This window comes from Dysidea avara, chromosome 1, assembly GCF_963678975.1.
Source record: "Dysidea avara chromosome 1, odDysAvar1.4, whole genome shotgun sequence".
Lineage (NCBI taxonomy): Eukaryota > Metazoa > Porifera > Demospongiae > Dictyoceratida > Dysideidae > Dysidea > Dysidea avara.
Genome location: NC_089272.1, coordinates 23,203,232 through 23,218,016, shown reverse-complemented (window position 1 = coordinate 23,218,016; position 14,785 = coordinate 23,203,232). Strand labels below are relative to the sequence as shown.

At 37.9% G+C, this 14,785-nt stretch overlaps 1 protein-coding gene across 1 annotated transcript in view; it reads right to left on the bottom strand.

Moving 5' to 3' along the window:
• Positions 1 to 14,137, bottom strand: part of LOC136269278 (uncharacterized) — a 32,881-nt gene extending 18,744 nt beyond the window's left edge. The window contains exons 1-15 of the mRNA XM_066064849.1: positions 14,113 to 14,137; positions 13,904 to 13,999; positions 13,427 to 13,474; positions 13,121 to 13,171; positions 11,604 to 11,639; positions 10,112 to 10,156; positions 9,964 to 10,020; positions 7,368 to 7,412; positions 7,272 to 7,313; positions 7,132 to 7,173; positions 7,035 to 7,082; positions 6,890 to 6,943; positions 4,545 to 4,577; positions 4,400 to 4,441; positions 1,935 to 1,964 (exon numbers count right to left, since the gene is read on the bottom strand). Of these exons, the coding sequence (XP_065920921.1) occupies positions 1,935 to 1,964; positions 4,400 to 4,441; positions 4,545 to 4,577; positions 6,890 to 6,943; positions 7,035 to 7,082; positions 7,132 to 7,173; positions 7,272 to 7,313; positions 7,368 to 7,412; positions 9,964 to 10,020; positions 10,112 to 10,156; positions 11,604 to 11,639; positions 13,121 to 13,171; positions 13,427 to 13,474; positions 13,904 to 13,999; positions 14,113 to 14,137 (694 nt within the window). The remainder of the gene's footprint in view (positions 1 to 1,934; positions 1,965 to 4,399; positions 4,442 to 4,544; positions 4,578 to 6,889; positions 6,944 to 7,034; positions 7,083 to 7,131; positions 7,174 to 7,271; positions 7,314 to 7,367; positions 7,413 to 9,963; positions 10,021 to 10,111; positions 10,157 to 11,603; positions 11,640 to 13,120; positions 13,172 to 13,426; positions 13,475 to 13,903; positions 14,000 to 14,112) is intronic.
• Positions 14,138 to 14,785: the final 648 nt, after the last annotated feature.

Genomic DNA, 14,785 nt, shown 5'->3' with positions numbered 1-14,785 from the left:
CTTCTTCAACACACACTTTCTTTAGACTACTGTGACATCATAGGCACTGGCGGCTTGACATTATCGATCACTGCCATTTCCCAACTGTGCCAGATTCAAGTCTAACTTGTGAAAGGAAGCAGTGCGAGATTTGATTATTTCAATATTTCGACAAGAGCACATTCAGTCTTCTGTGATTATTTTAAAATTTCAGTACAACATATACCCAATCCCACAACAACTCCATTTTACGTACATGCCCATAAAATGAATACATTTTCTAAGTCTGTGAGACCACACCCTCAGATCTTTGTGGATTTTAAAGCCTTGCTTTGTCCGGTTTTTAAAATCCATGAAGATGTACAGTAGGTCTCTAACCTACACTTAATTTTGAAAGCCTGCAATATGTACCTGTCCTATTTTCAAAAAACAATAGGAATTTAAAATGTGCAAAACATTCAATGAATGAGTATTAGCCAATCAGAAACTTACCAATATTTAGGGGAGATGATGGTGGCTGCGCTGCTTGTACCCCTATTTAGAACAAACAAATTTTTGATAATCTTCAATCAATATATACACACAGTGAAGCTATCTCACCATGTAGCCACATCAATACACTACACGTTTATTCCACAGTCATGTCACTGATTTGCAGTGGATTTCTAGAGACATGTGCCAGCCACTGGGAATACGCCAGTACATTAAAATGTCACTGGCCAGAACTTAGACACATGATAGGAGGAGGATGCTACAGTTTTTGGGGTGCCCAAATTAAATTTATATATGGTGATAGTAGGTGTGCAAAGCACGCCAAGCATGCTAATTCAGGGGGTGAAACTTTTGAAAATTAGGTGTCAGGAGATTGAATTTGGAGGCATTTTCAGTGGTTTTAGCTGTTAATCAAACACTAGTACCAAGAGTACATAAGGAGGGAGAGTGTCAACCAAATTACTGTGTAGTATAGAACATCCACACATTGGTAGAACAAAAGCTTTACCTTATTCAACACCTATCAACAGAACTCAACACCTATCAACAGAACTCAACACCTATCAACAGATCTCTATCGTCAGTAAAGGTGTTAATTTGCTCAAAGATCATTGTTTATTCAATAATACACAGTAATTTTGTACAGGTTGCATTGGTAGTTATTAATATGCACTCTTGCTAATACTATTACTTTTATTTTTAATACATGTTTGACTGTTGCATTAGAGTGACTGCTCTATTAGAGTATTTTGATCATGATTGACAAGTTTCTGGAAGTTCAAGTGACAACTGTTGCACAATACAGCTTTGAGTTGGGGGTGTTCAGCACCCCCAGTAAAATAGTCGGGGGTGCCCCCTCTTCCTCCACCTATGACATGGACAGTACTTGAATGTCTTTTTTTTTGCATAAATTTATTTCATTTTCAGTAGCACAAGTGATCTTGACAGCCAACGCTGGAGACACCATATGACCTACTCAGCCATTTACCATTCATTACCAATTTCCTGGCCACCACCAATGGTGATGTGCTTGTGTTGCAGATACCATCATAAAAGATACTCACATTCATGGCTATATCAATAGCTAGTCTGCTTTGATTGAAGTGAGATAAACACCTTATGCAAATATAATTGGGACACAAAGGAGGACACAGGCAAGTCCATGAAACTTGCATTGTATATATTGCAGTATGTCAACAAGCTGAAGCAACATTAAACAGTGAAACAACCAAGCCTGTAATTTTAGCCATGCAATGTCACGTTACACTTATCTGAAGGCATCAGTCAGTCAGAAGAAAATTCCACTGAATAATATTGTTGTGTTATACCTATCCAATACTGCAAAGGTCTCATGCAGGTGGTGTTTTAGGGTGTTATTTTTAGCCAGAAAGATTCATGATCCTATCGGTCTGTATAATTGTACATTTGTATGGATGCAAAATTATTAAACTATATGCACATACCTGTGGAGTTGGCTGTTGATGGTGGTTGATCTACAGTGGTGAAAACAAAATATATTACACACTTGTGAGAACTTTGTATTAGTAATATAAGATACAAAAGTAGCTTTAAAACAGACGGGCTGGGCTACCTAGTAAATTGTGCTCTAACTTACATTAAATGTTTACTATTCGAAGCGGGTATGTTTACGGGCCTGTAACGTAGGATTTGTTTGCTATATTTATGGCATTCCTAAGTGCGCATGTGCAAGCATCTCATGACTTAGTTTGTTACATTTGCTATTTTAAAAAAAGACTTAGAAAAAATCGTGACACAAAAAGGTATATATAAGAAACGAAGAAAAAAGTTCTGATGTGACAAGGCAGCTCGATCCAACACACCCAGGTTTGGAGTACCCACGATCTACCACTGTACCACCAGTACTTGCTGGCTACTCCTCTTGTTTTTGTACTATTTCAATGTTACAAATATAAAATACTACATAGTCTAACTATACCAGTGAAGAAGAAACCAAAGCTGAACCCAACCCTAACCCTAATGTTAACCTGATGTAACCTGATGTTTGTCTGTTAAACACAATGACTTTCACTGTCTGTATGAAGGTAAGTTTTTGGGTGAGAGCGAGTAAAGCGAGCGTCAGTTTTTGGGTTGGAGCGAGTAAAGCAAACGTCCCGGCAAACATCCCGGCAAACCCTAGCTCGCCTCAAACTCACCCAAAAACTTACCTTTATACAACTAGTGTGTTTGATACTCGAGTTATATAACAAATGACCGGCTAAATAAATATTTGCATCATGACCGACTAAGTCATGAGATGCTTGCACATGCGCACTTAAGAATGCCATAAATATAGCAAAAAAATCCTACGTTACTGGCCAGTAAATATAGCCACTTCGTTTACTGTTACTAAGGAAGTTGAGTCTCAGTGGCGTAGCTGGCCTAGAGGGATTGGTTGGGCACCATTGTATATGTACAACCTGCAGCAACCAGCATGCAAATGCAGCTAGGGGGGTCTGGGGGCATGCCCCCCCAGGAACATTTTTGAAAATTACATGCTGAGATTCAATTTGGTGGCATTTTACAGTTAAAATTTGTCATCTCTAGTAGGACACTAGCTGTATGTATGTTTTGTTTGCATAATAATTATTATTAATTACATAGCTTCATGCATATTGCACCTCAGTCGTATCGCTATAGCTAACTAGCTATGTAAGTTGAGTACCTGAGTTGGTAGGGTACTGGAACTGATTGGTTGGGCCTGTGCCCTACCAGTACCCACCTTAGCTACGCCACTGTTGAGTTTGCATTAATCTTGTCAATATATTCACAGTGTTGTGTGACGGCTTCTTGGGCCACATGATATAATACCATGCGTCTTATATGGTATACTACCATGTGTCTTATATGGGGTAATATATGTGACTCGGTCTGCCTTATCACCCACAATAGCGGGTTAGATTTTTTTTGTCACAAACACAAAGCTACCATGAACACATTATCAGATTTCACTATCACAACCAGCCTGGGTATAAACTGGTCTGCTTATGTGGCTGCTTTTTCCAAGCCAAGTGGTGAGCTGTATGAGCAGTCTTGGGCCTAAATGGAGCTCTGGCTAACAAGTAGATGGCTGTGTGTGGCTGTACAACTCTGTGGTGTTGAATGAAGACTAGTACTATTCATTTACTTTCATTTTAGCAAGGTTTGAGCCCTGAATGGCCCATAACTTGGTCTTATTCATCCCTTCGCCTTCCTCTTCCATTTTCTTTCATTAACCCCTTACCCACCCACCGCCCCTGCCACCGCCCATTGCAATGCTTGCCTGATGCAGCTGAGCCATGGTCAACCTCTTTAAAAAAATATCTAAAATGGCGAGAAATTTGCCTGTTGGCTGGCTACTTGTTCACTGGATGGTACTAAAGGTAAGTAATTGGTGAAAAACATTTGTACACATAACTAAAGCCATTGGCGAGCTACAACACTTTGAAAACTTAAAACCGGCATACTGCAATACTTATAAATGGGCAATAAGCCAAAAAAAATTATTAAAGCTTTACAGCACAAGTGCTGAAGGACTGTAGGACACCTGGTCCTACAGCCTGCTCAAAGAGATTAGATACAAAGACATTAGTTACATAAGGTGTGTTTGAAAAGTTGCAGGAAGGAGAAAAAATCCATGACTGGACCTAGGTAGCCTCAAACCTGCAGCTATCCGATTTATGCTCAAACGCTTACAGGAGTCTACCAGGCAGTCAGGATGTTTTCTCCTTGTTATTTTCATGTAATTATATCCATAGGAGTTCTAGAGAGTGACTTATTATCTGTAAGTACCTAAAGTAGAACCAAATGGACACTAGTTAATTTATTAAAGCTTTGTCAGACCAGGTCACATATGTCATTGTTTAAGCATATATTATAAGAAATACTCTAAGAGGACTATAAAGGACATAATCAGGTACTAAACACATACCAGTGCTGGTGACCGATGGTGTTGTTGGTGGTACTTGGTCACCTATGGTAGTTGAAAACAAAACAGTATTACACTTATGAGTTTTGTACAGTAGGATACAAACACTTTAAATAAAGTATATATACACATACATGTACACACGTACCAGCTGCTGATGGTGGTAGTGTTGGTGATTGATCTATATAAACCATATTACACACTCATGAGAATATTGTACAAATATTTTAACCATTAACAGCCACTGAATAATACTTGATAGTAGGGCTGGGATGAAGCTTCGAATGTTTCGTGGGTTTGAAGGTTAAGTAAACTTCGAATTATAAAAGTAACCTTCATAGCTTCATAATGCACTCCTAGTCTACGAAAGAATTACAAATAAACATTGTTATCTTTATTGCAGCTGCTTATTCCTCTTGTGTGATCAACGTTCATCTCTTCGCGATCGATCTTCGTGTACCACGCCCATTTTTAAACCATCACAGTTCAGCTTGCTACCATAGTTGCAGCCTTAACACCTTGTAATGTGATAGATAATGCATGGAAAATGTCCTTTTAGCCATTACATGGTGTTTATCTATGCATGATTGCAGTATAGCGGACACGCCCATTTGCAATTGATTGATTGCGTCATTCAGTACTGCTGCTATGCACTTTCCAAATGTTTACAAACTTATCAGACAGGTTTAGAATAATAAAATTTAAGAAGGATGTGCATAAATACAAGAAAACCTGTAACTTGAAAGCCAATACTGTAGCTCCAAATGTTCGAACATTTTATTAGGGAATGTTCGAAGGTAAATTTCAATATTCATCCCAGCCCTACTATAGAGTGCATTCCTTGGGCGTAACGTATTTCACATACTGGACTCATGAACTGGACTCACGGACTGAGCTGGAAACAGCCTTTAAACAATAACCCAGGCAATATCCATCTCTTGTAGCACTGAAGACACTACTATCAAGCTACAACTGCTGGTACTGCTCTTCCTTACAAGTCATGGCACTAGCGCATGTACTAATTAATTAGAATACACTTACAATACATGTTCATACAAGGTCTCACACAGTGGGAATGAGTCTCACTCATCTGCATGCAATCTCATGCTCACATGCACGAAACTGCTAATCTCATGCATTGCAGAGTGGCTATACTCTTCTCAACATTAGCTGTCAATTACAAGCTCCAAGTTCAACTAATTGTGCTTATAACTGAATACAGTAATTATGCTTATATAAAGACGCTCACTTCTATTTAAAAAAAATAAATAGCACTAAAGTAGCTACGTAGGCATTATACAGGCTAGCTTACAAGGATGGAGTGTGTGGCAGTGCTACCATTCATTGTGTGCTGGGTTCTATCTGAAGTTGACAGCTACTAATGAGACTGACATGAAGTGACCACAGCTGAATTTGAGGAAAAGTAAATGAAGCTAGTTAAGCTATCCAACTGCACTAATATAATAGATACATTAAGTTTATGCACTATGAGGAACTACCATATCCTGTAAATGACAATTACTCTATTAACTTGTATGTTGCTTTGTGCATGGTAAGTTTTGTGCAGAGCCTTCCTAAGATAACAATGTTCTGTGGTATATTAATTGTAATTTACATCTGGTCATGCAGGGCAATCTCGCTGCCAAGTGAATTTGAACCTAGGCATCTCTACATGGTGTACCAGGAGTGATAAAGCGTGATAGAGGCTATTGTTGTAGCGTAGATGTTTTCTTTTGTTGCTTTAGCACTAATGTTAGGGCTGTAGGTCAAGATGAACCAATAATTATTCTTAGCAGGTAGCTATAGGTGGCACCACCGTGTGGGCGAGGTGATGGGGCTATGCAAATAAACTGGCTCATCACTACAGCCCTGACACCAGTGCTAGCAACAAAAGAAAACATGTACGCTACAACAATAACCTCTATCACGCTTTATCACTGCTAGAACATGTGTATCGTAAGTATGTTTTAATTATTTAGTGCACACACCAGTGCCATGACTTGTAAGGAAGAGCAGCACCACCAGTTGTAACTTGATAGCTGTGTCCCCAGTGTTGCAAGAGATGGATAATACCTAGATTATTGGTTAAAAGCTGTCAGTCCATAAGTCCAGTCCGTGAGTCTAGTCACCCCTGCTATTTGCTACAACAAGTGCCTGTGCAGTAGGGGAGTCTACATATGAAATTTGAAGAAAAATTGCCCCAACCATTTCCGTGATACGAGTGGCCAAAATTTTGGAGTTCTTTTCAATATTTTTGTCTACTTCTTTGTGCACACTTGGAAAAATCTGCAATAAGATACAAATGCATACCCTGATCAAGCTAAAACTTGACACACTTTAAGGGCTCATTAAAATGGTACCATGTTTGGTGGGAACCCAATAAAGAATCACAGAGTTACGACTAGTTATTTGTGTAAATTAAGATCGAATTTATGTCATGCCCACAGGGTAAACTCCTTGAAGGAATGAGCTGAAAATTACTATGTCACGTACCATTGCTGGTGACCGATAGTGTCGGTGGTGGTGGTGGTACTTGGTCATTGTCACCTATAGTAGTTGAAAACAAAACAACATCACACTTGTGAATTTTGTACAGTAGGATGACAAAATTTTAAAATATACACATACATGTACATACCAGCAGGATTGGATGATTCTGGTACCGTTGATGATTGATCTAAAGTAGCTATAGTGAAAACAAACCATATTATATTTTATAACTACATGTAACATACCTGCATCAGAATTGGCTTGCACCCCAGTTCTCTCTGGTGAGCCTAGTAAAAACGTACACTCAATAATTACATCAAAAAGTTAACATATATAGAACAATCACTACTCTAATAGAGTCGTCTATTTAGTATTTATTACATACCAGTAGTTGTGGTGTTGGTGGCCACAAGTGGTGGCTGGCCACCTAGTAAACAAACTATGATTATTTTATTCGATATATTTATATAACTAAACATACCAGCAGTGGAACTAGAAGAGCCTGCAGGTACCTCATCAGCCTCTCCTAATAAAATAATTGCACACACTTAACATTATGTATGTTCAAACTTTAAAAAGAGGATGAATAATAAAGATATCATGCTGCACGCATTACAGAAATATTTTGATGGTGTACTCTCCCATACAGAAAGAGTGCATGCTGTAGTGCAAGGGGGTGGCACTCCAATATACTCTGTACTCCCATCTTCGTCCTTGGTCAAAGTGGTCAAACTTGAAAAATAAGCTTTGATCCTTGACTTACGTTAAAATCCGTGCTTGACTCTTGACCAAATTTTTGTACATTTTTGTAAAAAAAATATAGTTATGTTAAGTATCAATTGTGGCATTCACTTTACAATCAAACTTGTCTTTTGACCTACACTGTATTGCAAATTTCTTGCTTGGCTTTTGACTTTTGTTTTGACCGAGGACGAACTTGTGCTATCAGCAAAGATAATTGGGACATAAAGGCCGGAGGATACAGTAAAGTCCATGAAGCACTGCATTGTACTCAACAGGCTGAAACAACGTCACATAGTGAAAAAAATCAAGCCCATAGTCTTAACCGATATCAACTTACACTTGTCTGAAGGAATCAATCAGTCAGGCAGTTGGTCAGTAGAAAATTCACTGAATATTTTTTCTTGTGTTGATACTGCTAAGGTGCCATGCAGGTATTGTGAGGCTGGTTTTAGGGTGATATTTTTAGCCAGAAAAGTTCATGATCTTTTCGGTCTGTGTGATTGTACACTTGTAAATTGTGGACAAAATCTTTCAGTCAGAAAATTATTAAACTACAGTATGCACATACGTACCTGTGATTGATCTACAGTGGTGAAAACAAACTATATTACACACTTGTGAGAATTTTGCATTAGTATAAGATACAAAAGTAGCTTTAAAACAAACTAGCTGGGCTACATAGTAAATTGTGCTCTAACTTGCATTAAAATCTACTCTAAAATTTAACTCCTATGATGTTTACTCCATCTACAGTTATATTTGTTGTTTTGTGCAAATTGGGGCCTTTCTTTACAAACCAGGACAAAGCAGCAAAGCCAATCCAGTGTTATCACAGGGCCGGAGCCCAGAGATTCTGAGTGGTCAGGCCATGGACTGCAATGGAGGTCATAGTCATGCACACTACATTTTATTGATTTGAAATTTAAATCAGATTATCTACTGTAATTTTGTTTGTGTGTGCTAGCTACAGCGTGCATTAACATGCTAAGCTAAGGAAGTCTGGGGGAATGCTCCCTGGGAAAAATTTTGAAAATACATGTTCTGGAATGGCATCTGGAAGCTATTTTACATACATGGTCTCTTTCTGCTTTTAACACCAAGAATATATCCTGGTAACTTTGAGCTACTGTATACCAATTAATTCAATTTAATATATAGCTAGTAGCTAATTTTACTTTCATGATACAAAGTGAGTTTAGTTCTTGAGATACTGAAGCAATAAATGCATTATCAGTTAGCCTATTTTGCAATTCTATGCAGATGGTCCACTGGAAAGTAATTTGAAGACAATTAAAATGGATATAATGGCTTAGATCAACCAGACTGAACCAGTGTAATAAGAGTATTGATGAATGCTCTATTAGACTATCACAATGACTGTTCTATTAGAGTATAATGTGATGACTGCTCTATTAGAGTATCTCGATCTTTTTGCAAATTCAAGTGACTGAAAAGTGGTCCGGCATTGGCCGGGCCGTGGGCTCCGGCCCTGTGTTATCATCTGATGCTACAGATCTGGAAATAGTACATCCATATGTATAATCGATTTCCCAGAGAGGTCTGGCACAATAGTGCTTCATTTTCACTTGTACTTGTTTGTTACAAACAATGATATGATGAAATTTTAAGTAAGTACTCTGTAGCTAGTTTTTGAGATATGACAATAAATATTTGAAGTGACTGAAGTTAATATCTGTCCAGAATTAAGCACAGTTACAGTACGTTATAACTCAGCAGCTTTTACTCAGATCCTTCTATACCACTGCAAGGATTTTCTATGATTGTTCCATCTACATACTGGTTTTCAGCTCACTCTTCATAGCGGTTTGCCTGGTAGGTATAAAAATTAATAGTTTTCTATTCGTGAAACTAGATCTTGTAATTGTGACACAAGTTGGGTTTTGTGTATGATCTCTACATGTAACTTGATTCCTTTCCAAGCAAACAAAAAGGCACTCATATGATGTTTACTCCATCTACAGTTATATTTGCTACAACAAGTGCCTGTGCAGTAGGGGAGTCTACATATGAAATTTGAAGAAAATTTCCCCAGCCATTTCCGTGATACGAGTGGCCAAAATTTTGGGGTTCTTTTCAGTATTTTTGTCTACTTCTTTTTGCACACTTGGCAAAATCTGCAATAAAATACAAATGCATACCCTGATCAAAACTTGGCACACTTTAAGGGCTCATTAAAATGGTACCATGTTTGGTGGGAACCTGATAAAGAATCACTGAGTTACGACTGGTTATTTGTGTAAAATAAGATCGAACTTCATGCCCACAGGGTAAACTCCTTGAAGGAATGAGCTGAAAATTACTATGTCACGTACCATTGTTGGTGACCGATAGTGTCGGTGGTGGTGGTGGTGGTACTTGGTCATTGTCACCTATAGTAGTTGAAAACAAAACAACATCACACTTGTGAATTTTGTACAGTAGGATGACAACATTTTAAAATATACACATACATGTACATACCAGCAGGATTGGATGATTCTGGTACCGTTGATTGATCTAAAGTAGCTATAGTGAAAACAAACCATATTTCACACTTGTTGAGAATTTTGTACAAATATTTTAATCCAATAACAACCATGAAATACTTGCCGTAACGTATGTTTGACTGACTACTTAACTATATAGATACTTTTGGTATGGAGATCCGTACTTGTTAAACACATTGCTCACTGAGTTATGACTTAACATGTTATTAAACCTATAGTTGTAATTAATCCAGTGTTGTGATTGTGTATATAAGTGGTCAGCACTGTATGCAAATTTCAAACAGGAAAAGTACAACATTTCATTGGTTGCTACAGCTAGAAATGTACAATAAAAAGGTAAACAGCAATGGCAGAAGAATAGTGTATTTTAAGCTATACAAAATAAACCATCCAATCAATGAAGGACTGCATTAAAGCTTAACTTTCTGTTCGCATCATGTTTACTCGAAGGGGGTGTGGCTGGTAACTAAAACCAGTTGAACCAGTTAACAAGCCATGCATTCCGCTACAATTCATGGAGATTAATACAAGGCTTCCCTACAGTACGTTATTTTCCGTGGTCCTGGAGAAACGATTTCAACACTGTTCTTCATTTGTAATGCTGTGTAATGGGCTGAACAGCTGAAAGTGAAGTGTATGGCTGCTGCAATTCAAGGCAGTATTTGATAGTGAGCAGTACTGTACTTATAATGTGTCAACGTTTACAAATTAAGAAGCATAACAAACGATATAGTAAAATCTACACATACTGGTTGGAATTGTGCTGGTGACCGATGTTGGTAGCTGTTCTTGGCCACCTATTGTAGTTGAAAACAAAATACACACTTATGAATTTGGTACAGTAGGATACTAACATTTTAATTAAAATATATAGATACATACATGTACATACCAGCAGGACGGGATGTTTGTTAATTGCCCACTGAGTTATGACTAAACATGTTATTAAACCAACAGTCATAATCCAGTGTTGTGTATACAAGTGGTGATTATACAGCCAGCAATTTAAGCAAACTTCAAATAGGAGAAGTGCAACATTTCATTGGTTGTTATGGCTAGAAATTTACAGTATAAAGGTAAAAAGCAGTGGCAGAAGAAGAGCGTATTTTGAGCTACGGAAAACAAACCTTCATTCAATGAATGAAGGACTGTATTAAAGCTTACCTTTCTGTTTTCATCACGTTTACTTGAAGAGCATGTGGCTGGAAACTGAAACCAGTTGAACCAGTTCACTAGAAGCTAGCCTACGTGCTGTAACAGGTGTATAACGACTGAACAGGCCTTGCAGGTTACCAGGAATGGCATGGTAAAAGGAGGCATATCCCCTTTCTATGTGAGGAGAAGCCATGAAGCATTGTGTAGAGAATTCACATATTAAAATGATGGACAAACTGAATTTAGTATGGTACAGTAGGATGAAAACACTTTAAAATATACGTACACATACATGTACATGCAGTACATACCAGCAGGGGATGATCGTGGTGGAATTGATACAGTAGCTATAGTGGAAACAAATTATATTACACACTCATAAGAATTTGTACAAATATATTAACAGCCACTGAATAATAATACTTGCCCAGTGCTTGAATTGAGGGTATATGGGAGTATACATGTACCTTGTAAATTAGTATACCTTGTTAGCCTAGCCAAGTATAAGAGGTACAGTGTACATGTAGCTAGCACCCCTCAGCAAACAACATCCATGTAACATTAGTAACTACATAACAAATACACAAAAAATTCGAATTTTCCACTGGAGTAGGGACCATAAAAAGTACTGAAACAAGCTAGAGTAGTGAATGATATTAAATCACAGTAAAACAATAAGAAGTGCTATATCCCTACTGTGTATTTCCATTATGGCATCTTGAGCACAGTAGGGATATCACTTCTTATTGTTTCACTGTGATTTAATACAGTGCACTACTCCAGCTTGTTTTATCAATGTGCTATGATCCCTACTCTACAGTGTAGTTGAAAATTCCAATTTTTTGTGTACTTGTTTGTTAACTTTTTTTGTAAATAATTATTATGACTGGCTGTGAACCCACGTATACCGCATCTGAAATGGCACCGTGCGCCCCAGCTATATCAATTATCGTCTGAAAAGTGAAGTACAGTACCCAATACGCTTCATTGTCAGCTGTGTTCAACTCGTTACACAGCAGTACAAATCAAGAACTGTTCAAAAAGCACCTCTGTAATCAAAATAGCCACTATGAAAAATAGTGACGATTTCCGTCACAAAGAGAAGCCATCATGTGCTACCGCAAAATCAACACTTTTGTGAATGGGACACACTGGTAAGTCCATTCATTATAAGAATACATTGTATGTACTGCGGTATGCCAAAAGGCACCTTTCGCTCTGAAGCAACGTTGAACAGTGAAAAAATCAAGCTCGTAGCCTGTCTGAAGGCATCAGTCAGTCAGTTACTCAAGTCAGTCAATAGAAAATTACATTTAATAAATTGTTTTTAAAAAATTCCATAGCAACTTGTTGAAAGCATTTCAGGTCTGAAAGCTTGTGTTTGGGCTTAGTTTTACCTAGCCAATGCTGCCTTGCGTTCTCAGGGAAAACTGAGGCTGCTTTTGGGTGATTTTATTTTGTTTGCCACGCCTAGTGGTCCTACTATCATACTGTATGATACTAAAATATTTAAGACATGTCCGAATACAGTGGTTACAGTTGTACTGGGTGATTGGTCAACCAACACTGGCTATTAGCCAGCAACAGAAGACTGTATAGTACACATACATACAGGGTGCATAGTACATACAGTGTGCACCCTGGCTCATATTACAATTACAGTGGAACCCCTCTAAGATGGACACTAATTTCTCCTTAATAAAGAGTTAAGGCCTTAAGGAGTGCACAAAATTACTAGCACTGTTTATCTGGGACCTGTCCATTATAACGTCCACTATTCATTGGGTGTCCTCTTAAAGGGGTTCCATTGTACTACACATTTACTTACCACTAGGTACCGACCTAGCCGTTGCCACAGGTGGTGTGACACCACGACCACCTATTGCAAAAAATATAGCAGTTAAAAGACCACAAGCTTTTTAATCTTATGTCCTATTGGCAACTATACAAGTGGGAGATGGATTTAGTATGAGACAAAAGGGTAAATCTAAACAAACTCAAAATGGTAAGTTTAGTATGCAGCAAAGAGCTGTGAGTTTTAGAAGGAAAACTGGCCTTAAGCTTAACCACAACACGACTAATGTCATTTACTGCACTGATTCATTATAAATAAATACATACTAGTGTAACTTACCAGAGGAACTCCTTGGGACACCCTCAGATGTCCTACGTGGACTACTGCCTATAGACAGATACAATATAAACACTGTACAATATATAGTAAGCCAATATTCCATACATACGGTAGTACTGTATATTAGGGTTTGGCTAAAATACTGTATCACTCTAAAACCAGCCTCCTCACAATACCTTCATGATGCCTTGGTAAAAGCCCAAAAGTGCTTTCAGTATGACCTGAAATACTTCCAAAACATTGCTATGAAATTAAACAAGTTGATGTTGTGCTACTTCTAAAAACCAGGTGGCCAGCAAGCAAACCTAATTGGAATTGATTAACAGTGTACTAAACTAATATTTATTTTGGTTTGTTGCTACATACAAAAATTGAATCATCACAATATTTTGTTCATTCGTGTATCCCATAAGCAGTTATCCTGGCTATCATATAAATCACCCTGGTTCATGTTACAATTACTACATATTAACTTACCACTATAGGGAGAACCTCTGGTGGACCTTGGCAACGACCTAGGTGACCGTCTTGTTGGTGATGTTCCAGCTGCAGGTGGTCTTGCAGGCGTCACAGCTGCAGGTGGTGTAAAAAACATAACAGTTAAAAATCCTAAAACTTATGTGATTACATATGGAACTTAATCCAATTTTAGGAAGTTAGTTTTACTGTATCACATGCCAACATACCTGGCATGGTCGGTGGCATGACCATGCTCACCATGGGAGGTCCTATGAATAGCACAACACATGATTTTTTTTTTTTTTTCAAATAGCACTTTTAATTATACTAATTATCATCACTGTGATATTTAGGATTTTACTAGCTAGCTATCACCTGAGCAACCTCATGCCTACTGAATCCATTGGATTTCACCTTCACAGTGTACGTATGTTAAACTGCTAATAGTGTTTTGTATTTATGTCTATGTCTATTTGTTTCTATATAGACAATACCTAAAACTTATCGCAAGGGACGGGGATGTCTCTTCCACCATTTACAGTAAGCACTTGCTGTTTTACACTCATGCAAGAAAAAACAATGGACTATAGCTCAGATGAGGGCAGCTATGGACACTGTTAAGAAAGGAATGAGCATGAAAAGAGCTGCAATTGAATGCAAAGTACCACGTTCCACACTAAATAACAGACAGAATCATAGGAAATGTAGTACTATATCCTATGAAGATGATGCTCGAAGAAGCATGGGTCTGTTGTACCTGGATACACTAGCATTGGATTGATGTTACTGGTACGGCTTTGTCTACTCAAAACTTGCTTTATTCACTGTAGTGTCTATTTGCATAGTGTGATCAAACTTTTCATTATGCAACTGTACTGTAACTGTATCTATACACATACA